The sequence below is a fragment of the Chaetura pelagica genome, unplaced genomic scaffold (genome assembly GCF_000747805.2).
Source record: "Chaetura pelagica isolate M959 unplaced genomic scaffold, ChaPel_1.0 scaffold16, whole genome shotgun sequence".
Classification (NCBI taxonomy): domain Eukaryota; kingdom Metazoa; phylum Chordata; class Aves; order Apodiformes; family Apodidae; genus Chaetura; species Chaetura pelagica.
Genome location: NW_009953721.1, coordinates 2,240,152 through 2,265,219, shown reverse-complemented (window position 1 = coordinate 2,265,219; position 25,068 = coordinate 2,240,152). Strand labels below are relative to the sequence as shown.

General features: G+C 45.5%; 1 protein-coding gene across 1 annotated transcript; it reads right to left on the bottom strand.

The window, feature by feature from the left end:
• Positions 1–13,516: 13,516 nt before the first annotated feature.
• FUT10 (fucosyltransferase 10 (alpha (1,3) fucosyltransferase)) lies at positions 13,517–23,375 on the bottom strand. Its single transcript, XM_010000478.1, has 4 exons — positions 23,186–23,375; positions 20,450–20,729; positions 16,571–17,406; positions 13,517–13,747 (listed from the first exon to the last, which is right to left on the bottom strand). Exons 1-4 carry the CDS (start codon positions 23,264–23,266, stop codon positions 13,523–13,525), a joined length of 1,422 nt encoding a protein of 473 aa, XP_009998780.1. The 5' UTR covers positions 23,267–23,375; the 3' UTR covers positions 13,517–13,522.
• Between the last annotated feature and the right edge of the window lie 1,693 nt (positions 23,376–25,068).

Here is a 25,068-nt window from a genome sequence, read left to right as displayed (position 1 = left end):
CCCCGGCAGCTCCTCCCGCAGGAAACCCTGCAGCAGCCGCACACCCTGGGAGCAGGAGGCGCCCAGGACAGAGCGGGCGGGAGGGGAAGCTGGTTTTGCTGCAGCTCCGACGGGGACACGACGGGGCCAGTGCCCCAGCCGGAGAAGGGCGCTCTGAGGAGCCCTTAGGCAGCCAGCACCATGGGCCAGAGCGCTGGGATTGGCCCAGCGGGGTCACCTCACCCACCCTCGCCTCCCCTGCCTGTTGCTCAGGCCAAGCTCACAACTTGCCGCCCGTGGCCGGGAGGGAAGAGGTGGTGGCCACATTGCTGCCTGGCTCCCCAAAACGTGACTTGGGGGTACGTTTTCACAGCAAACTCCTGCCCTTTCCTCACGGCGTGCCACACACAGGGATGCCACTTGCAGTAACAGGCTGGGAAGGACTGCCTCCTGAGCCTGCCATCTGCCTCCTGGGTGTCTCCTGGGTGGAGGCACCGACCACCACCGCCATCTTGCACATACTCTGTATCTACAGTGCTCTTTGACACAACCTTTGCTCATTGAATGTAGGATTTTCAGCAGCTGTGGTATTGTTTGAGAGTTCTCATACAGGAGTCTTTTGCTTTAGAAGGATGTGTTTCCACCATGCCTAAGCCCTTGCTTTCCATCCAGTCCTGACATCAGTCTTCCCTGGAGATTCACAGGATCAACTTTTACCCTTTCCTAAATTCCCATTCTAAGGTGCTGCTGGACTGCTGAGGAAGCTCCTTTTAATGCCATGATCAAGGTATCGTCAGCTGGGAGGCAGCTTAGAGAAGTTTTTTGGCTGAAATTCTCTACATGCTGATGCTCTGACCCTTCACTTACTTCAGCACCAAAGCAGAGAAAGAGGCATGAGTATGTGATAAGGACTGAGAGCAGTCACCCCTGCTACCCATGGCAGACCAAAAGACAGACTCTGGATGTCCCAAAATTAGTCTGCCTCCACCCATCCACTCTGGACACACTTCACACACTACAGCTGCCATCCAGCCCATCTCCAGGCAGATCTTGAAGCCTCTTCTGAAGCCAGTAGATCTGTCACATACGTGGGTACACATCTCTGCCCACGCTGCAGCAGTGAGGAATGACAACAGTGGATGTGTGGGCCTGCTCCATTGGGCCTGCTCCATTATATCACTGTTCGCTGCAGCATGGTGCCTGAGCCTTTCCTCCCCTCTGAAGTTGTAGTGTCAGTGAGCAAATCAAAGCTTTCACCAGCCTCTGTTCCTACCAGGAGGAAAAGAGAAGCAAAGGGACCTTCAGTCTTGTGAGGCATGTCCCTGATTCAGCGGGTTTGAGGTGGGAGCTAAGTGGGTCAGGTCTTCCAGTGCCCCAGCAGCAAGTAGTGCCAGGGAAGAGAGGGAGCATTGCCCATCATCCTGGTCCCAGCCTTCCATGCCTTTTTGGAATGTTGCATTTCTGCCTCTTCTTTCCTCTCCATTAAGCAGCTTGGCACTTGCTCCTCATTCCTCTGCTCCTCCCTTTGATAGACTCAACGTATACAATCTAGGGGGAAGTGCTGCAAGATACCATGTTGTGCTGTGACAATTACTTCTGTGCAGAGCCACAGGTGACAGAGATCAAGGAGAAGTCATTGTTAAAGGGCTGAGATTTGACCCCATGCTGCCAACAGCTCCCTCTGAGGAAATACATGTATTTACCCTGTGAAGCATGGGCACATCTGGGGTCAGGGAAAAACAAAATAACAACAACAAAGCAAAACAAGAAATTTCAAGTTTTGTCTCTTTACAGAGAAATTCAAGGTCTCGGAAATGAACTCTCAAAGTGGCAGAGTATTCAGATTTTTCCATTCCAGGTGTTTAATTACCTAGCCTCTTTTCCAAAGAAGATGTCCCTAGCAAGGACATCTGCTTGAATCTGCAAAGAGCCTGTAAAGAATTGCTGCCAAGGGTAATCTCTGGCACCTTAGCAGTAGATTTGTCCAGGGACAGGTGAAATGCCCTAAGGAATGTAAACACCCCCCCCCCCAGTGCAAAGGAGAAAAATCTTTCCGGTGGCTTCTTCCATCAGATACGAGCACTGTTAGCTAGCATTTAATGAAGAGGTACAGAACAGGTGCAGTAAAGCCTCTGGCTGTTTTCCACTGATGCTGGAATGGACTTCAAAGGCAAACACTGCCCACAAGATTGAAGAGACAAGGAACCATAACCACATTTTAGGTTGACTTTACAGTAGCTGTATCTGCCTTCTCTATATGTGCAAAACTTTCTACAGCCTTGGATATTTCCATAGCACACAAATCACTGTTGATTTGATGGAAAACTTCTGGGTATCTCCCTTTTTTCCTGGCCAGCACCCTCAGAGCTGGCTTCCTGCCCAACAAACTAATTTTTCACTATAGAGCAGAGCTCAGGTGTCAGGTAGCAGGCACACAACTTTGAACAAGTGGGAGAGGGGATGTTGAAACAGCTGCCTCATGGCAGCACGGACACAACCTAATATCCCTGCCTGACAAAAGTGGTTGGCTCTGCAGTTGCTACCCAGCATTTGAACTATCTACAGTCTTCTGTGTCCTGGTACTTCCACCAGGTGCCACAGCATGGACTCATTAAAGAGCCCTTACCCTGAATTAACATTTACAGAGTTCTGATGATATACAGAAACTTCTGAATAGGATTAAATTACACTATACTTAATGTAAGTTCCTTTGCAATGCTCTAGCAGTATGCACAAGTATTTAGGATCTAGAGGCTCATGGATCCTTCATGCCTGGCTCTCTGTTACCAGGTTACTGAACAAATTTCCCTGTAGCAAATTTCCTACCACTGAAAAGCAACATCAATCTCCTTTGAAAGCACTGATGACTGTCACATCGATAAGGCTGACCCTGGGGAGTGTCATTGCCCAGTAGGAACCAGCACACAAAGGTGTTCTGCCTCTCTCAGGAGCTTTTTTCCCTTCTGGGCAGGCTGAGGCTGGGGAAAACAAAAACAAAAACAAAAAACAAACAAACAAAAAAAAGTCTTAAAGCTGTATGCCATGGTGCATCCTAAAAACAGCTCTGGGTTGACAATCAGTGTCCCTTAGGACATGGGGATAGCTCCTTTGCCCCTACAGGCTATCCCCTCTTCAACCTCACCTGAAATCCCCCTTTCATCTTCTTTCCTGCTCCCTCCAGTCCTCCAGTGAGTGGCCATCCCATCCCACCAAAAGAAGTGCCCTGTTGGACAGCCTGGCCTTTGGCAGCAGTCTGACAAGGAGCAGGGAGTGGGGTCTGTGAATGACAGGGTGCCACAGCAAGGGCCCAGATCCTTTGGATCTTGGATGCTCCAGCTCATGCTTCAAGCCTTTGCTTCCAATTTAGAGTGGAGCCCAGAGATCAATAAGCACTGCTGAGTAGAGAAAGGAACCCTTCCCAGTGACAGCAGTCCCAGAAAAACTGTCCTGCACACCTGTCCCCTGTGCTTCAACAGCAGAAGGACTGCAGACCAGCTTCTCTGTGGCAGAGATTCACTTGATGCGGGAGCAGGGCTTTTCAACCAAACTGGTTGAAAAAACAACCAACCAAACCTCTGTCATACCATCCTCAGAATGACCCACAACCTCCAGTGACAGTCAAGATGTTGTACCTGTGGCCACTGCCTACTGTCTGCATTCCTGGTCATATTTTAGCTCTAGCTTTGGCTCTAGTCATTAGGCCAGAGAGTCCAAATGTGACCTCTCAGACAGAAGATGGGTGTTCCTTTTAATTCTAAGATTAAGCCTTTTTCAGGCAATGAAGGGGTCTTTCCTGATCACTGTTTGAATCTACTTCAATTATTAGGGGTTTTTGTGTGTACTGCTTCCACCCCTGAAATGGATCTTTTTGGGTTTCTGTGGTCTTTGTGCAAAATATATGGCATGGAGAGAAAGGATGTGTTTTTGCTGAGCTGGGGAAAATGGCAAACAACCAAATGCATCAGTCAGGAACAATGAGTAATAGCTTTAAATGCAAACAACTGTTAGCAGCACATTTTAGTGCATTAATAATTTACACTCCACTAAAAGTTTAATTTATTTTGTGGCATAGTTACAAAAGGCACACACAATCGTGGGGATAATGGATCTATAGTGAGCCTATGACTCCTCCTAGGCAGCTGTAACCTGACTGCCAGGTCTCTTGGTTTCATCACAGTTTTGTTGTGCAATCTGTACAGTGTCTTTCTCACCATGCTAATAGTTGGAACAGGGGTGTGTGAGGGACAAGCCCTTAGGACCGGTACTTGCTGAAATTGGTGTTGAATCCCCATTGTAACCCCTCAAAGTCTTGTTTGCATTCCAAAAGGCCCTGTCTCCCTAGAGACAATTGGTCACGTGTTGCAGCTAGTAAGAGGAGACATCCTGCTATGAGACAGCAGCAAGAGAGATGGGACCCACTTTGACAGCACCTGTGGTCTCTCTTGAGTAATTATTTTAAAGGCAACATGAGAATCTGGGACAAGAGATCCACTGCTTTTCTCCAGATATGCATACAAGAGCTACTAAATAGAACAAAGGCAGGAGATGGTTCTTCCAAGAAGAAGGCTGCACCAGTCTCCACCCAGGATGGCGCTTCTACCTCAATATTCAATGCTCAATATTAGAGTTGCCCTGCCTCCAGCCAGGGGGAGGAAAGAGACACCCAAGTTTACTTGACTGTGTGGATTCGGTGGCCTGGCACATCAGAACTACAAAGATATAAAGCTTTAGTGGACACTGGTGCACAGTGCTCACTAATGCTATCAAATCATACAGGGACAGACGCTGTCACTATTTCTGGAGTAACAGGAGGATCTCAAGAACAGACTGTTGTGGAGGCCAGTGTGAGCCTCACTGGTAAGGAGTGGCAAATGCACTCTGTAGTGACTGGCTCAGATGCTCTGTGCATCCTTGGCATAGACTATTTCAGGAAGGGATACTTCCGTGACCTGAAAGTGTACAGGTGGGCCTTTGGTATTGCAGCTGTAGAGACAGAGGGCATTGAACAGCTGCGTACTTTGTCTGGCCTTTCAGATGACCCTTCTCTAGTGGGGTTGCTGAAGGTTGAAGACCAACAGGTGCCAATTGCCACTTCAACGGTGCATAGACGACAATATTGCACCAACAGAGACTTTGTGATCCCCATTCATAAGCTGATCCAGCAGCTGCAGAGCCAGGGAGTGATCAGCAGGACTCACTCACCCTTCAACAGTGCTATCTGGCCAGTGCAAAAGCCTGATGGCAAATGGAGGCTAACAATGGGCTGTCATGGCCTGAAAGAGGTTATACCACTGCTCAGTGCTGCTGTGCCAGACATGCTAGGAGTCGAAAGCAGCCAAGTGTTGATGCTATTGACATGGCTCATGCCTTTTTCTCTATTCCTCTAGCACCAGAGTGTAGGTCACAGTTTGCTTTGACCTGGAGGGGAGTCCAGTACACCTGGAATCAACTGCCCCAGGGGTGCAAACACACCTCAACCATTTGCTGTGGTCTGATCCATGCTGCACTGGAGAAGGGTGGAGCTCCAGAACACCTGCAGTACATCAACTGTATCATTGTGTGGGGTGACACACCAGAAGAAGTCTTTGAGAAAGGTAAAAAGATCATCCAAATTCTTCTGGATGCTGGTTTTGCTGTAAAAAGAAGCAAGGTCAAGTTATTTGGAACCAGGTGGCAAGATGGACGTTGCCAAATCACAATGGACGTGATTAACAAAATAACAGCTATGGCCCTACCATCAACTAAAAAGGACACTCAAACCTGTTAATTTCTGGAGAATGCATATTCCATGTTACAGTGAAATTGTGAAACCTGTCTATGATGGGACCCAAAAGAAGAGTGACTTCAAATGGGGTCCTGACAAGCTGAAAGATTTTTGAGCAGATTAGAAAGGAGATTGTGTAGGCAATGGCCCTTGGACCACTTCCAACAGGGCCAGACATCAAAAATGTGCTCTACAGCACAGCTGGACACAACGGTCCTTCCTAGAAGAAGGCAGAAAGCACCAGGGGAGACTCGAGGTTTACCCTTGGGGTTCTGGAGCCGGAGCTACAGAGGTTCCAGGGCCAGTTACACGACAACTGAGAAGGAGATACTTGCAGCACATGAAGGAGTTAGAGCTGCTTTGGAAGCTATTGGCACTGTAGTGCAGCTCCTCCTGGAGCCCAGATTACCAGTGCCCAGATTGATGTTCCATGGGAACCTTTCTCCCATCCATCATGCCACTGATGTGAGTTGGAGTAAATGGACTACTTTAATCACCCAGCAAGCTCAAATAGGAAGGCCTAATCATCCAGGTATCATAGAAGCAATTGCAAACTGGCCAGAAGGCACACACTTTGGAATGCCATGACAAGAAGCAGTGAGATGGGCTCAAGAAGCTCCACCATATGATCATCTACCAGAGACTGAGAAACAATTTGCTCTTTTTACCGATGGCTCCTGTTGTCTCATAGGTAACCCTCAGAAGTGGAAAGCTGCCGTGTTGCACAAGTAGCTGAAGGAGAAGAGGAATCGAGTCAGTTTGCAGAGGTAAAAGCCATCCAGCTGGCTTTGGACATTGCTGAGCGAGAGGGGTGGCCGAGACTCTACCTCTACACTGACTCATGGATGGCAGCAAATGCCTTGTGGGGTTGGCTAAAACAGTGGCAGCAGAACAACTGGCAGCGAAAGGGTAAACCTATTTGGGTTGCTGAGCTGTGGAAAGACATTGGAGCTCGGGTAGAGAAACTGGTGCTAAAAGAGCATTGTGTAGATGCAGGGAGGACTCTGTCCATCCATCACCATCAACCCCCAGACTCATGCATCTCCTGACCCTCATAACTGCACTGTCTCCAAGAGTGATACAGGACCTTTTTGGGACTGTTCACAGCTTAGGAGATGCTGTGGGAGTTGCTGGGAGTGGGAGGAGGCAAGAGGCTTTTGCACATTCCTGAAGACATTTGTATATAATTGTACATATTTTCTTTTATCATTAGTGTTTAATTAAAGCTGTGTAGGTTAGTTTTCAATCCAGAGCATCTCTCTCTCATTCTATCTCTCCTTCCCTACCTGGGTGGGAAGGGGAGGGGATTGAGAGCATTGTTGTCCCTGGTTTAATTGCTGATCCTGAGTCAAACTGTGACACAGTCTCATGACTCAAACATACTGGCTCATCCTTGTGAAACATGGAAACTAGGCCTATAAAACGGGGCTGCAATGGTGGGCTTGGGGAGCCTCACTGACACCAACCCTCCCCCATTGGCTGGCCCAGCACTGGATTGAGAACTGGTGATTCTCTATTATCTATCTCTCTAAACTTCTATTCTCCTACTGTCACTCTCTTCCTTCCTAAAATCATTAAGTAATGCAAGGCCTAACCACAATGCTTATCTCAAGTTGTGCAGTTTAAACATTGTACTCTTGTGATCTTAATGTCAGCCTTTATGATCATGAAGCCTAAGATCCATATTCCTTCTATAGTTTTAATTAAGCCTAATTCAAATAAAGACCTTGAGTGTCATTTCACCTTAATCTGATCAAGGATTATAAGACAGTCAAGCATTTCCTTGGACTGTGACATGTTAATCACTCTCACTGGGAGAGCCAGGTCTGAAACAAAGGTTGGATCCAGCTGCACTCAGGCTCCTCTCTGAGAAGGAGTTTAGAAAGCAAGGGTATCCAATCTGAATCTCCCTGGGTTGCCCTGTCTGGGTTGTGATATAGTGCAGGATGAAAGCATTTGGTCGTCCGTATAGAAGAAAAAAAGGTGTTCTGAGGCCTAGCCATGATACAGACATAGCTGTAACTGCAAAGTGGGCAACCTAAAACATTCAGAAATGTTGCCTGTAACGGTGGAAAACACACAATTAACTTCCAAGCCTCATAACCCTGGAGGTCTTGCTGAACCATTAATAATGCATTGTTGCTTTCATCTCCAGGTTGCAGCTGCAGCATTTCAAGTTGCCTAGGATTCTGTCCTGCCCCAAGGCCATCAGAAAGCAACATGCAGCCTCTTCCCACTTCGTGTGGCTTTCTGTATGTAGAAGACTGGCAAGTCGAATGCCCCACAGGTTAGAGATGTCAGGTGTTTCCCCTGTGCCAAGGCAGAGGGATATAGCCTCTAGCTAAGTTTCTTTCAGTAATGCTTATACCAGATTCTCACCTCACTCCAGTTTCAGGATGGACAGCAAGTGAACAGAAGCAAAAGGAGAAGGTAACTCATTTGTGATTCATGTGTGTGTGGTTTAGAGATGGGACTGGAAATGCAAGATGGATTGATCTTCATGATATTGGTGGTGCCCAAACTTTCCGTAATATTTCAGGGCAAACTCCCTGTTCTTTTAAAGGACCAGTTACACAAGTGTTCTTCATTCAGCCTGAATTTGCAGCCTTACTAAGCTTTGTTTTTTCTCTGCTGAACATATGTAAATGTATTAAACAAGATTGTTTTGAGACATTTCATTCATCAGATGCAAAATAGCTGGCTCTGTGCCCTATCTTTTTCCAAGGCCAGAGTGTTAAGCAATCAGCAAATAGCAGTAGGTTTTTAATAATTAGTTAATTAACCCTAAGTTTGGGACACTCACTAAAAACAAGGTCTGCACATGAGGGTTCAATAACAATGGTTTAAAAACACTTAGAGGGGGAATGTCGGCCAGCAGGACACAGCAGATTATGTTCACACCACAATACCCTCCCTGGCCTTCCATCTTTTCTGCTGCTGGAAAAAGTGCTCATGTGAAGAGTAGTTCAGATGAGCTCTCTCTTTTCATTAATTACACAGAGAGACCCTGACTTTAACCTCCTTCTTTTTAACCTTCTTTTGAACAGTCCCCACAGAGCTGTGCAGTATGTGGCTCTTCTATGCCAGCTACATGGTGCCTCCCACCCATCCCCTGATGCACACACAGCAGTGACAGGCTGTTCTGCAGAACCACTTAGCCGCCCTTGTGGTATTTCATGTCAGGCTAATGTGCTGCTGATATAACAGGGCACTCCCTGCTTTGCAAATGCACACTGGTGGCATAGAGATATTCAGCTTGCCACAAGCAGGCGTTTGGCTTTGCCTCTCTAAAATGCTGCATGAGGGAGCAGGGATTTGAGCTGTGATACCCACGATGCATAGTTGTGCACCAAGAATATAGGACTGCGGCTCATCTTGCATTTAAATGAATGCAGTCAAATACCTCCTTATATTTCTTTTCTCTAATCACATTCCCAGCCATCAGCTTGCTGTTCATTTTCTGGGGTAAATACTCCATTGTTCTCTACTGTATGCCTAGCACAGCAATCTCAGATGATCTTCTACCACCTGTGTTAACACCCCCAGCCTGCCAGGCCTGCTAAAGGAAACGAAACAAGGCAAACACGTTGGCTAGTGTCACTGTTAAGGAGATTATTGAAGAACAAGCAAATATGCAAAAATGAGCAAATCTGGGAAAAATAGTTTGAATGGCCAGAGTTAAGAGGAGGAAAAAAATTTTGAACCTAAAGTTTATGCACACTTGGGATCAGAAAAATGTGGTAGGAGAGCCCTCATCACTAGAGTGCTGCAGGAAGGCAGGGGGAGGCAGAGCATCCCAGGTGAAGGATGGGTCCAGCAGCAGAGCATTCTGTTGTGGGACACAGGATGCAGCTGTCAAAGACTTGTGGGTTGTGACCAGGGGATGGAGTAACACAAGAGGTGGTGTGGGGGCATCTGCTGCTGACTGGCTCATGAAGAGATGAAGCAGCTCTTAGACAGTTAGAGGAAGCCTTATGATGGCAGGACCCTGTGTACCCACAGACCTTTTCCCACCAGCAATTGTTTCTGGAAGGGCACAAAATTGTTTCTGTGCACAAAACATCTGCTCTGAGTGGAGCCAACTGGGCAGCACACCCATCAGGGTGGGAGGCTGCTGCACCACAAGCAGGGCATGAATGGCAGAGGTGGTGATAGAGGGCAGGGCAAGCCACAGCCCAGCGATCACCCAGCAGGTTGACAGGGATGAAGGAGGTCAAGATTGAGACAGAAGTCCAGAATGTTGGTCAGGGTCAGCACCAGACCTCAAAAGCAGCTCTGATGTGACAGCCCCAGGTGAGGCTATTCCCTGCTCCTAACTTGAGCTGCTTCCCTGTAGCCTGATCCCAGGTATCACTGCACCAGGTAAACACTTGGCAGCCAGACCCCAAGGAGGACAGGGAGGACGCTTAGACCCCTGACATTGCAAAAGTGAAGTAGAGAAATGTCAGCAAATGTTTTCAGTGAAAAAACAACCCCCTTTGTGTCTTGTTTCCATACACAACCAGATGCCTTTGAGGACAAAAGGCACAAGGGCACAGGTACATTGCAGGGGCTGGTGGAAGGCAGAGGCTGGATATACAAAGACTGGTAATGAAGTAAGAAGAGCAAAATGGGAGCAATCTCTGCTCCCATTTGTCTGTCCCCTAGTCCTGATTTTCACTGGGGAGGACTATGTCCAAGGGTGGCATCCAGGATCACCTTTCCCCAGGCTCTCCTGGCTGCACCAGGACCGCTGCAGATTCCCAGACACACCTGTAAGCTGACTGCAGGCATCTTCTGAAGGGGCAGTCTGGTCTCAAGATTTTGTATTTCAGATGCAAATGCCACTGCAGGCTCAGAGGCCACTAACATGTGTAAGTCCCAGGGCAGCTGATGGATGCAACTTCATGAGAATAAATGCAAGCCCAGTAAAAACTGTCTGTGTGTCTCATATCCCACAACGGGGAAAATCAGTACAGCTTGTTACCATTATGCAAGAGGTTGGGAAGCATGCCCTCAATTCTTCTAGAATCAGCTCTTATTGTTGAAAATACAGAGTTTTTCCCTACTGTTTTGCTGTTGACTTTGTAAAGTTAAAAAAAAATAAAATTAAAAAATAAAAAAAAATCTGTGCCATCCAGGATATACTTATACCTGCTTGCTAAAGTGGATTCTTCTGTTGGCTACAGTTCCAACCCTGTACATGGCAGGAAGGCTAGCAAATCTGCACAAACAAACAAACAAACAAAAACCCAAACAAAAACAAAACCAACTTCACAACCCAAACCAAAACAACCAAAAGAGACTGGTCAGCTGCTTCTGCTTATTCCTTCTCAGAGCAGTAGGGGGAGAAAAGAGATCCACTTAAAATTCACCATGGTCAGTCTTTCTTACACTTGATTAGCCTGCACAAATAAATCCTCACCATCAGTCTCCCACGGCAATGTTCACTAGGACTTCCCTTCATTCAGCACAGGAAATAATCCTCTATGGGGTGATTGCAGTCCAAGAGACCAAAGAGGTTAATCTGAAACTAGCCTGTTGTAGCCAATAGTTTAATGCTTTTCCTCTAGAAAGGATGCATTGTGAGAGGATCTTGTGAGGCCAAGTGACAGTTACCTTGTACTACAGCACAACTTCAGCTAACTGCTCTGGGTAGTCATCTTTCTGCTGTATATAGCAGTGGATGACAACGTTAACTCTTCTGAAACACCAGCTGACCTGCTGCTGACCACTTGAAATTTCAGAATGTGGGCTGTAAAACAGTTCCTTCAGTCTTCCTTTCCCTCCCTACTACCACCAAAGTAAACTGAGGAATAATAAGACACCATATACTTGTTGAGACAAAAATGCCTCATATCTTTGGATAATATCTACCTCCCAGATTGCTCAGGAAGCTCCAGATCTGACTGATTCCACCAAGAAAACAAAACAAAAAAAAAATCAGTTCAGCTCGAGGTCTTTTAACATGGCTTGAGATTTTTTACAAAGACAGCAGAAGATCACAAAAAGAGTGTTAGTACTTCATGCTCCAGCTATTGTGCCATCCTAAGAGGAAAAATGGTTTCATGGCAACGGGTGGGGATGCAGTTTGTTTTCTGAATATCGTGGGGTTTATATCCAGCTCTCAGTCCTGATCTAGAAAAGTCTCTTAAGTCTAGTGTAAATGCCACTTCCCTGAAGGACTTCATCTGTGGAGCTTAGTTATCATTTGCACTGTAGACTCCTGGGGAGGGAGTTTAAGACATGTCCAACAGATGCTGTGTGCCACACTTGGCAAAACACTACTGGTAAGAAATGGCAGTTGGGCTGTTTTTCTTGATCAAAACTAATTACATGACCAATATTATATGGGTTGTGGCCACAAAACTTCTCTTTCTCTCACTAGATTTAGAAGTCATAAAATGCCACCAGCTATTTAGCAAGGAAATTTCTAGTGAGGAAACTTTTTCAAGGCAAGTAAATGTTGCAGCAGAATTTCTTGGTGTAAATGCTATTCCTATCCTTCCTTATGGCTACCCATTCATGAAAGAGCCAGATGCTTGATAACAATCATAAAACAGCCTGCTACAAGGAGCAAGTACATGGAAATTATCAGGCAGGTGAAAATGTGCCTTTCTAGCAATGTGATGAACTTCGTATTAGTAGTTACATTTCCTGTGTCATCATACATGGGCATGTGAATGTCATCTGAGTCGCTCCTACATACATATAATGCCATTTTGCAGATCCTGTGAAGTTGACTCCTCCATAGACTGAGGCTGGAAGAACTTGGGATGAAAACTGCAGCAGTCTGTGTACCAGGCAAATGTGTGTCCTTTGGCAAGTTATGACTAAGATCATAGAGTTTTTTCTTTGTCAAATGAAGCAATTTGGGGTTTTCTGTGCTAAAACAGGTAGGGTGCTTGCTTACCACTTCTTCTGCCTGTCGAAGACATAGCACCAATGCACTCTCAGTTTTATCCCTGCCCTTTCAAGCACACAAGTCCATGTTTCTACATGATACAAACACTAGCCCATCATCAGAAAGTCAAGAAGGTAAACCAGATTGAGGCCAGCCCTGTTTCTGGAGAGTGGAGATATTAATGTGCTCTGCTTATTTTTAGCAGAAGATGGTGGGTAAATCTGAGCCAGCACGTTTTTCGTTCAGTCTGTCCCTGGACACTAACAGATGCTGTTTCCTTGTGCCAAGCACTAACGCACTTTACACTGGCACTCAGTGTCAGGACACAAAGCCTGCCAAGTCCCTGCTAAATCTGCTGATGCCAGGAAAATTGGTAATTATCAGCTGGCCAGGGACACAGTCCCAAGTTTTTCCTCTACCTCCAAAGCAGCAGAGCAGCTGTGCCAGTGCAATTATGTCAGCTGGTCTCCATCTCATGGCTATACACACAACAAAGGAGGGTCCTGTGCTGAAGCCACAGACACAGGTATGTATCTAAAGATGGAGAGAGACCCATCTGCTTCATGGGAATTAGCTGTGTGCTTAAAACGGGGCTTTGAGAACCCTGACAGCTTCTGCCTTAATACTCAAACATCTGAAGTAATGACAATTAATACAAAAAAAAATAATTCTAAAGATACACGAATATATATATATATATGTATGTGTGTGTACACATCACCTGGCAGGGTGATTCTATTGTTTAGCACTTCTTAGTACCCCTTGAGCATTGAACATACTAAATTCAGTCTTAAAGGTCCACTTCCTGTGGCTCCTATGTATGATAAGGTCACCTACAAAAGAAAAATCCAGAGACACTTCTGAGGAGCTCCCTCCCATTTTACCGGTCATTGTGTTTATTCTTTGAATACGAGCATCCAAAATTCCTGAGCTGTAAAATTCCTGTTCCTTTCCACCAGGTGCCTCAGCGCCAAGGCTTCTTTCTTGGATTGCTCAAAGCTTGCTTTCCACATCTCTTGGAGAGACGTCCAGCCAGGGTTTGAAGACGAGAACCAGAATGCCTCCGGTTTGGGGCAGCTCAGATGGTTAACCTGAGCTTTCCACCTCTGGGGCTGTTGTCCCTGGCAATGGAGAGAAATAAAGCAGGTTATTCAGGGACTCTGGCAGACAGCAAAGAAAGGTGCTATTCTATTTGTAAACTATAAAAGCATGTCAGTGACATCTTCCTTCCCACTACAGGCTGTAGACATGTCCCTGTGGATGTTAAAGGGGATGCTTTCTCCAAAACGTCCAGGACAAGGCGAGAATAGAGCTGACAAGAGCCAGAGTCTCAGATCAGGTCTGGCTGAAAATGAGCAGCACCAGCTCACCCAAACTGAAATTGTAAGGTAAGGAGACCTGTTTTCGTAATTATATTCTGGTTTAATCTTAAATTTGTACACATTTAATGAGATCCTTTATAAGGAGAAGTAAAAAGAATCCATGAATCTGACCAGGACAGCAAACTGATTTTCATAGTCTTCTTGACTAGAATGCCAGAAAAGCATGAGGAAGGAGTATCTATATCTAACATATTCTACTCCCTTCCATGGTTGTATTCCTAACTCAGAGAGGACTTCTGTCCAGATTTGCACCAGATTAAAAACAGGAAAGCCTGATTAAATGTAATACTTACCTATTTGCACTCTCCATCACTTCAGCTGACCTTAGTAACTTAAAATGCTTTCTTCTTTTCCCTTCTACTGGCTGATGACATTGATACTGCTCAGACTGTGAACTATATATGGCCTAATGGATACAGGACAGGTGTAGGATACTAGAGATATTGGAGAGTTTCATTACTGGGCACAAAAAGGGGTTTTTGATTCATGCTGATAACTAAGCTTATGGAGCATTTAAGAGATGGCTACTGATTCTTGGTACACAAACATGAAAGCTTTAAAGGAATGTGGCAATTAAAATGAGCATCCACCAACTCAGATATATATGTGTTTTTTGCTTCATAGAATCATCACAGTTGAAAAAAACCTACAAGATCATAAAGTCCAACCCTACAATCCGTAACCACCAAAACATCTCCTGAAACACTATGTCTACCCATTACTTGAATGTCTCCAGGGATGGTGTCTCCGCCTACTCCCCGGGCAGCCTGCTCCAATGTCTCACCACTCTTTCTGTGAAGAAATTCTTCCTCATATCAAATCTGAACCTCCCCTGGCAAAACTTGACCCCATTTCCTCTTGTGCTATCGCTGGTCACTAGGGAGAAGAGGCCAACACCCACCTCACTACAATGTCCTCTAAGGTAGCTGTAGAGGGCAATGAGGTCTCCTCTCAGCCTCCTCTTCTCCAGGCTGAACAGCCCCAGCTCTCTCAGCCCCTCCTCATAAGATCTGTTCTCCAGACCCTTAATCAGCCTATTTGCCCTTCTCTGCACCCTCTCCAGCACCTTGATTTCCTTGCTATACTGTGGTGCCCAAAAACTGCACACAGTGCTGAAGGTGCAGCCTCACCAAGGCAGGATCACCTCCCTGGTCCTGCTGGTCACACTATTCCTGATGCAGGCCAGGATGGTGTTGGCCTTCTTGGCCACCTGGACACACTGCTGGCTCATGTTCAACCAGCTGCCAATCAACACCCCCAGGTCTCTCTCTGCTGGGCAGCTCTCCAGCCACTCCTCCCCAAGCCTGTAGTGCTGCTGGGGGTTGTTGTGGCCAAAGTGCAGGACCCGACATTTGGCCTTATTGAATCTCGTGCCACTGGCCTTCATCCATCTGTCAAGCCTGTCCAGATCCCTCTGCAGAGCCTCCCTGCCCTCAAGCAGATCGAGACTCCTACCCAGCTCAGTGCCATCTGCAAACTCACTGAGGTGCACTCTATCCCGTCATCCAAGTCATCAATAAAGATGTCACACAGGAGGAGCCCAGCACTGAGCCCTGGGGAACACCACTTGTGACTGGCACCAACTGGATTAAACTCCATTGAACACAACTCTCTGAACCTGGACACCCACCCAGTTTTTATCCAGCAAAGCGTGGGCCCATCCAAGCCATGAGCACCAGCTTCTCTAGGAGAATGCTGTGGGAAACCTTGTAAAGGCCTGGCTAAAGTCAAGGTAGACAACATCCCCAGGCCTTCTCTCAGCCAAAAAGCAGGTCACCCTGTCGTAGAGATGACATTAGTTATTACTGAGCGAGAAGGGTGGCCGAGACTCTATCTCTACACTGACTTGTGGATGGCAGCAAATGCCTTGTGGGGCTGGCTAAAGCAGTGGCAGCAGAACTGGCAGTGAAAAGGTAAACCTGTTTGGATTGCTGACCTGGGGAAAGACATTGCAGCTCGGATAGAGAAACTGGTGGTAGAGGTGTGTCATGTAGATGCACATGTGCCTCTGAGTCGAGCCACTGAGGAACATCGACACAGCCAGCCAGCAGATGAGGCTGCCCAAGTGTTCCAAATAGATTTAGACTGGGAACATAAGGGTGAGCTCTTTCTGGCTTGATGGGCCCATGATGCTTCAGGTCACCAGGGCTGAACGATCTAATAGTATATAACTGCCTATGGCAGCACTGAGCGGAGTCTTAAAACACCTCCAAAAACAGAGATCCCACAAATTCTCTGGGCAGGCTAAAGCAAGTCAGCAAGTTAGGATACTTCCTGTAGCCTGACAAAATCCCTCTCTCTGAATAGTTCAAGTCTTCTACTGAAATGACCACCAGCTCAGGAGTTGATGTACTCATTGAGCTTATGGACTTGTGCAGAATGAGGGACACATGATCTGGCCATGCATCCACACCTTCTGCTAACACCTATTGAAGTGAGGATACACAGCCCAGTGGTACTGCAATAGCAATGGTTGCAAGCTAGTCAGAATTGTGGTAATTACACATCCTGTGAGAAATACAAGCCTTTTAAAGCCTCTCTGAGACAAAAAGTCACAAGTACCTTTTCTTTCCTTCTGATGTTTTCCCACACTCTGTTACACACCATGCACTCAAAGGTGTCAATGTAATTGTCCTGGGCCATATCCTGCACTCCCCACTTGCGTTCCTTCATTGCTGTAAGCAGCCTTGGATTGGAAATGTCCCCTTTCAGTTTCCATTCTAGGTAGGACTCATATTCTTGATCATTTGTATCCAGAGTTTTTATATAGTGGGCCAGCTCTCGTGGGTGTGAAAAACTGGATGCCAGGATTGCACTCTTGTTACTAGGAAGCCAGTCTACGATGCTGGGAGACCCAAAGTACACTGGTACCACTCCCAGCTTCAGTGGCCGCCAGAGTTTTTCAGTGATGTAATCTTCACAGATAGCATTTTCAAAAGCAAGAATGAACTTGTACTGTGCCAGTATTTCATGAAAGCTCACATCATCCATCGCAGCTGGATTTCTGAGATGCTGAGGAAGGTCTCTGTTATGCAGGCATTCCCCGTAAGAGTCTACTTCAATGTGGCACATCAGCTCACGCACATAGCTGTCACGGTCAGAAGGAGGGTTGCAGTCAGACTGCACGTACACAAGTGGTGCCAGCTTCTTCCTCAGGCTGTTCTTCATCTGCAGTGGGATCATGTACCGCAGCGACTTCAGGACCTCAACACCCTCAAGGTACTGAGTTGTCAGCGGTAGGTGTGAATGGCGGCTAAAGGTTGCAGTGTGGTTGAATAAGGTGATGGTCGGTTTGTGGAAGAGTTTGTAGTTATTTTTTGGTGACTCTTCATGGAAAAGGGCCCACTCATGATAGTCTTTACGAGGGAGGGGTAGGCTGTCTATACTGAAGTCAGTACCTAGGCAAAAGCAAACAGTGTTTAGTCTGCGCCTATTGACCATGCCACGGTAACTACAATGACACACAAGTCTGGTTTCAGTTCAGTATCAGCCCTACAACCATCACATTTATAACACTGCGTGGCAATACTGCAAAGAGAGCAATTCATGCAAGGACAAAGAGGTCTTATGATAAAACTGAATCTGGCAGACAAGGAACCTAGAGAAAGGGAATTAGTGGTGAGTATTAGAAATAGTTTCCTTTTAGGTCATATTAGTTTAAAGGTGTGTCATTTCAAAGGGTCGCTAGGAATTTTATATTTTAATGCACTGAAATGACACTAAAAAGATGCTTAATAATCCCTTGGTTCTGTAAATAGGGCAACAGATGGTATTGCATCTATCTATGATGTGAAGGAAATGCTGACTGCAGAGCTCAGTTTGGTTCTAGTAACAAAAAGGACAGTAAAACATTGGACAGAGTTAATAAGAAAAAATACAGGAAAGACTTCAAGTCTTGGGAAGACATTATACTACAGACACTTTGGAAGCCAATCTACTTAGTTTATCAAAGAGATAATTAACAGGTATCACAGATGCCTATGAGATACATAAGTAAGTAGCTTCTGGCAGAAGACAGCTCCCCAAACTTATTCCAATACTAGAAGAACAACCACGTCTTAACTTTAAAAACAGATCACTTAGTAAATAAGGAGATAATTAGGCAAAGAGGAACCTAAAGAAAAATGCACTATAGATCACAGAACACCAAAATGCTTGATTCTGATGTAACATTTAATCAGTCTGAGTCCAGCAAGAAGATAAAAAGCTTTTCAGATTAAAGGGAAGATAACATCAGCATGTTCCCTATCCTGTGAGATGAAGGAAATTAGAACAATGAGGAAATAAGAGAGGACAAAGAAAGTACAAGACTATAACTACAGTACTACGAATTAGAAATTCTTAGATGTGGCAACGTGCAGAAGAGAAAGACAGATACTGTCAGAAGTTCTGTATCTTAGGAGACATCTTTCATTCAGGATTCATACTCTAAGGACTCAATGCTCCAAGGCAGAAAAGCCTGGACATCCTCTGCCCTTAGGAGCAAGACCCCATAGGCTCTGGCAGAATGATGCCAGATCCAGCTCATGCTGACTCAGTTGCACTGGTGCTTTATGCTACATGCAAAATTCTGTGAAGCATGTGACACTGAAATGGTGTGCTTTTTCTCCTAAAAGCAGAGACAAAATTCTGCAAGTGGATGCCATGTCTCACTTCCAAACAGGACATGGAGGCACTAGGCAAAGTCATCCCCTACACCTAAGGGCTTCCCAGGCCAGGACAGTAAGTCAGGACAAACTGCAGAAAACCAGGTGCTCCTAGCAAAGCAGTTCTGCTGGAAAATATCTGTACCCCATATTTTTGTGCAATATTTTTCCTAGCTTTTGGATCATTCTTCTCTTGACCAGCTCACTGATGCAATATTAGGGGAAAATCAATGCAACTTCTTTCGAATGTGAAACTGCCCTGATCCAAACATAGCATGGAAATGCTCAATGATGATGTTCAAGATGTTCAAGTTTTCCCTCCGCAGGCTGTTTAGAGGGAAATTCTGGAACACCAAAATCTGCCTTTTTGCAGGCTCATAGCTCAGTGCATCAGGGTCTGTGTTTGTGAAACTTTTCTGAATGGATGCAGCATTTTTTTTCACCCTCAATGACATCTGTGACCTTTGGCTCTGCAGGATTTATTATTGTGAGATCACTTATTTTGGTTTTAAAATAACGAATATTTTTGCGTATTTTGACATGTCTTTACACAGTTCATAGCCAGAATCATGAGAAAAAAGAAAAAAAAAAACCAACATGAAAGAGACAGTCTTTTGCCCAGCATTATAGTCCTTTAAAAACAAGTAAGTAACCTACATCCACAACCATGCTAAAAATTAACAGTAATAGCCTTTCCAATGCTGAAACAGACAAACAGAATTACTACTAGAGACCAAAACCACCAGACTTTACTGCTTTCATGTGATGCAAACCCAGCTTTCCTTGGTTTTAATTGGGTCAGCTTCTCATTCCTTTGCTGTTAATTCCTTCACTTTCATGCTCAACCACTGTATTATCAACTGACAAAGCCAGCCTCCTTGGAACTCTGAAAAGACTAGTGATGAGAAGTTTTTCATCCACTGTTAACAATGAAGCTAAAGGCCCTTCTTTCACATCTTTCCAGTTCACCTGTATCCTGACTCTGTGAATGAGATGCAGGATTGTTTTATTTTGTTTTGTTTCCAGAAAAAGGAGCTGAAGCTACCAGGCACAGAAAAGCATTCTGAAGCATTGGCTTCATTTTTCCACCTCAGATTAACTTTTTATCTGAAAAGCAGCTATGGGAGAGGGAGGGGGAAATTAAAACAAACAACGTAAGACCTACTTTTTAAAGATTAATCTTTTGTGTTATGTATACTCACTTTACAGAATAAGTAATGGGAAGTCTCTGAGGCAGCAGAGCCAGAGCAGCTCAGAAGGTTGCACTAGCTGCTGCTCCCTGTGCAAAATCAATAGGTTTCTTTCACTGCTTTCCATTTACAGTCTGCTGGCAACCTCTCAGTACATAAGGCAAGGGAGTCACAGTTACCAGCAAGGGCATTATTTTTAGACAAAAGACTTCAGCAAGTGCAAAAAGGGCTTTACAGAACCTCTGCTAGGGGTGACAAGCTAGAAGACTGGAAAAAGCTGGCTTGATCTCAGACTTTCTTTTCATGACTTGGCAGCTATGGGAAATGATCACAGGAGCACGTGATTGGAAAGCAGCATGAGACAAGACAACAGTCGTCCCACAGACACACAGTCACTTTGCAGAGTACTTTTTCAGAGAACACTTTTTCAGAGAACATGCCTCTCTGGATCTCTGCTGATGGTATACAGCACCAGGCAAAGTCCAGCACAATTAACTGCTCAAGTTTCTCGAGCTCAGTGATTGAAATCTAGAATATTTAACCTCTAAAGGAAAATAACTGGGCAGGAGAAAAAGTTACTGCTTAAAAAATAAATAGATTCTTACCATAAAACAGAAATGCTCTTGTCATCTCATTATGCTGGTAGGTCTTGTTGACAGTAAAGAAGCAAACATCCTCTCTGCACTGACCCAATCTCCCTGTCTCTCCAGTCAGGGGAGACCACCAGAGCAGGATGGGGTAATGATTTACATCAGACTCTGTCTTCAATCTCATGTGAAGCTGCTTCTTAAACTGAAAAGGATGTCTCTCCACAGGTTTTAATGGGCCACCGTGTAAACTGGAGTTTACTGCCACCTTCTCTGAATTGACCAGTTCAGTGATAACCTTCAGGGAAAAAAACATACGTATCACAGCATATCACTGTCATTAGCCAGGACATCTGCTTGACAAATCAGAGTTCAAGCACCAAGCATTAACTAAGTCTGCATGTGAAAGTTTCTGTCAATCAAAGTGCATGCATTTCACTGACTGCAGCCACCATCCAAGTGATCTTATGTCAGAACAGCAAAAACTTTACAATTAATTTGCAAGGAGGAGGAAGTACATTTCTGTAGTGAGATGTGGCCGCTTTGTGTATGATTTAACAACACAATTTCTGCTTTCTCCCTGGAAAAAGCACAAAGCAGAAAACAGCCAGGTTTCTCCTGGAAATCAACTGAAGAAAAACTCATAAGGTTTTAATGTCTCCATGTTGGTCATCCATACTCACTCCTATTAATTTTTACAACACTGACTGAATAAACCAGGTGCAGACAGGTCTTAAAAGACAACGTAACTACAACTTCATAACTAGTTACAGGAGAAAATGTATGTGGAGATGTGAAAGACCTACTAGTATAGACCATCATTTGCACAGCTGAAAGCCTATGAGGAAACCTTACAAATTCTCCACGCATAGAACATAAGAAACATCTCTAACCATCAGCCACGAGACAGAAGTACTCAGAAAATCTGGGGATATCTAGTGCCCATGAAGCTACCACTCCTTTCTACAGGTAGTACCTGCCATGTCCTAGAGAATCCTGTTGAGCAAAAGGACAAAAACAGTGCCAGCAGGTATTGCCACAGGATACACAGCTCCTGCTCTTGTCTTTAATAAGGCAAAGACCTTCCTGTTACCATGCAAACTGTTTTCTGAGCATCCACCTTCACAGCCAGCGCATAATGCCACCCCAGGAACAGCAGTAAGAATGATAGGGGAACTCAAACCCACCAGAAAGGTTTGGCCACAGCATTTTTGCTTGTCAGATGGCTCTGAAGGAGGATATTGGAAAACAGAAGAGTGTTGTTTATATCAAGTTGTTTCAAAACATTTATCTTCCCTCACATCTTCATGGCACATGTTCATTTTGCTGTTTGTTGTATCATTTACTCTCACTGTGTAGCAAAATAAAGATTGTGGCCAGACTAAAAAGGCTTTTCTCAACAGGGGGACACCAGGACAGCACACACACAGGGGGCTGTGCAAAGTGCAGCTGTACAGAAATACACAGAAAACACTCCCACATTTGCGAGTGGACAAGACATCACCTGGGGAAAAGATTCATATGTTTAATAATTTGACAAGACATAACTGCAGCAATTATAATCAAAATAAGTTTATAACTACCTTATGTCCAGGTTTCTGCAGGAACATGCTGCTTCTCTGCTCCCAAATTTTGCCGTGGCAGAATTTGAGGAGTCTCTGTAGAGAATTTCTTGTAGGTCTCTCTGAACTTCTGAGGGTCGATACACCCCAACTCTATCAACAGCTCATGTGCTACAGCAGTCCCAGCACCAGGTCACCAAGATTCACAGTTCAGTGAACAATCCCAGACAAAAATCCCAGTGAGGCACAGGGAAGTTCTAGCCAGCTTCAAACCTGCTTACCCATGGAGGTGCAGTAGAGTCACAAACCCTGCCAGTAAAGGTCCTTAAGACTTGCTAGCACTGTATGCTAGGGCAGCCATATCACCTCTGGATGCCTTGTTCAGAGGAACAGAACTGAAAGTGGCTGCTGAGTGTCAGTGACTGCCCCCAAGAAATGGCTCCTATTTGGCACAGGCACCTAACCTGGGACAGCTGCCTCCAACAGGAGTTACCAGAGGTACTGGTCCAAACCAGAGCCTCAATTCAGAGCACAGCCCAAGCTGAAAGACATCTCTGGGGCAGATCCTGGCCCTCTCATGACCGAAGTCTCCTGCAGTCTCATGACAGCCAGCCAAGGCTGAGTCAATTTATCAAAAGTTGTTCTCTTCTAAAAAAAATCTAAGGTAACCTGCACCAGCTACCAAATAATATACCTCCACATGTACTTTTATCTCATACATTTCTTTACTGATCAGCTACTGGACGTCCCAACACTAAGAATGGCCTTTGAGTCAGGACTGATGGCCAGATTTCCATCACCAATAACTTACGTGCTCAGATTTCTTCTGTGTGTCCATCACATTAGTATGAAATGGGACCAACCTTGCCTTCCTGCCTCGTGAGTTCAAACACAGGAACAGGGGAGGCACTACTGGATGGAGACAACACAACACAGCATGGTGCAGCACACCACTCCTGAGAAACTCCTCCAGGAACCAAGAAGCTCTACAAGGAAGGTGCTCTCTGTGTAATGCCACTTCTGGAATCAGTTATTACCACAAAGCCAATGCTGCTAATGGAGTTTCTTTAAACTATCTTGTTAAAGCAGACTTGTAGGAAAAACATCTGTCTTTAATGCTCTCCTTCATCTGCCAGAATTGTGTCATACTTTGAGAGCGATCTCACACATACCTTCCCCCCTTGCCCTGTACCTGGATTGTCACCACAAGGAGAAAGGCAGCTGCAAAGCAGAAGCAAGATGCCCACAGTTTCTTCCTCCGCATCCTAATCATGCTGTTCTGCCAGGTCTGCCAGAGCACTCAGAGGTAGGCATCAGGAAGGCAGGCTTGTCTAAAGTCTTCAGCCTTTGCTGCAGGGCTTTCCCACTCCATCCTTACTCTTCTTGAGATGGCTGCTGAAAATGGGTAGAGCATCAAGAAAGAGCACTCCTCAAGCTCAGTCATTAACCTGATGTTTACCGATAGCTTTCTGCAGGTGCCAAAATCACATTTTGAGCCAGGTATCCCATAAGTTCCCTGCATAAACAACACTCTCTTGTACAGCCCCAGGCATCTACTCTCCCTCTGGTCATCCTGCACTTGGCATCCTCTCTGAGCAGGATCACACATGCTGTCAAACTTGCAGTCAGCACAGAGATGATGATGGGCCTGGCTGTCCTGTGCAGGAAGGGCAGCTGTTGTTCTGAGTTTCAAGCAGCAAACTGTGCTGCTTTTCAGTAGACTTACAAACAGCAAGGAAAGACCTTCCTTCCCTAGGCAAGCCCTAGAAATGCTCCACGGGGAGGCACAGAACTGGCTGGGCCTTGGGACTTACTACACTGCAGTCTTCTGGGCCTTGTGTTCACCAGCATATCTATCTCAATGTATGGAGAAAGTAATCATACAGCACACACACAAATTCTGTCCACACCAAAAAACATTTAACAAATTTCCCTTTCCCTGTAATCTTCATCTGTGCTGGTAAGCCTCTCCTCAAATAACTCTTCGCCTTCCCTAATGCTTTTTCAGCTTTCACAGTGCCCTGCTGTCTTGCTGCATGCTGGATGTTATCATGTGAAAATCCCGACTCCTGACAAAGGTGCAAATTCCAGCTTCATCTTAAAAAAATAATATTAAAAAAAAAAAAAAAGATAGGAGAAAGATAAGGCTTTATTTCTCAACATACAGCAGGAAAGTTTGAAAAGACAGGTATTCTGAAAGCTCAGAAAGCAGAAATGCACACCCAAAAATGTTTAATAAATCGCTCTTTTAGAATGTAGCTCCCTCAGAGATGCACCTCCTGTTTCCTATGAAAAGAAGATGTATGTGATTATATTGTCTCCATGTGCTTGCACCTGTCAGCTTTCCCCCCATCTAGTACCAGTCATAAGGCTCCAAAAACTTGACAAAGGGGGATGGATGCCAGGTCTGCTGCCTCACATAGTACTACCTCTGTGGTGCTGGCAGCTAGAGACAGAATTATCCTGTTTCTGCTTCCACAGCAACATGAGTTCATTCCTTCCCAACAACCATCAGAAAAGCCTCTTCAGTAAAACCTCACACAAAACCATGCTGTGCGAGCTCTGCTCCACAAGGGACAGCTGCTTCTGAAGGTTTTGTGCGGGCATAAAACTGCTTGCCTGCCAGTTGAGCACTTCCTCAGATCAGGCAGAACCTTCTACAAAGCCCCTGCACCTTCTGTGCCTCCTGCAGGACAGCCAAAATGGGGCACCAAGAGGGAAAGGAGCTGAATTCTGCCCACAACCGTCTTGGTGAAAACCTACTCGAGGTACCCCCAAGAGCAGAACAGTATCTTTAATACCACGTTTTACCCTGCGAATGGCAAAAGGGCAGACTTCTAATACCCACTGCACGCCTCCTTACTCCCCCAAAGACCAGTAATAGTCCCACTTTTAGGTATCCTGTCCCAACTTCTCTGGCAAAGGTGGCCCTGGAGGACCTTCCCACCTCGGCCAGGCCAACAACAGGCCATGAAGACCTGGAGGGAAGCTCCCCTGCGAGTCCTTCCAAACCCCTTACCCAGCTCTACAGGCCGCCCGTTCTTCCAGCCCCATCTCGCTGCATCTCCTCCGGCT

Coding starts and splice junctions, on each gene's coding strand:
- FUT10 (XM_010000478.1), bottom strand. CDS start 23,266: ATGATTAGGATGCGGAGGAAGAAACTGTGGGCATCTTGCTTCTGCTTT. Junction 20,730..23,185: donor TCCTTGTGGTGACAATCCAG/GTACAGGGCAAG, acceptor TTTTCCCTGAAG/GTTATCACTGAACTGGTCAA. Junction 13,748..16,570: donor ACATCAGAAGGAAAGAAAAG/GTACTTGTGACT, acceptor CTCCATTGCCAG/GGACAACAGCCCCAGAGGTG.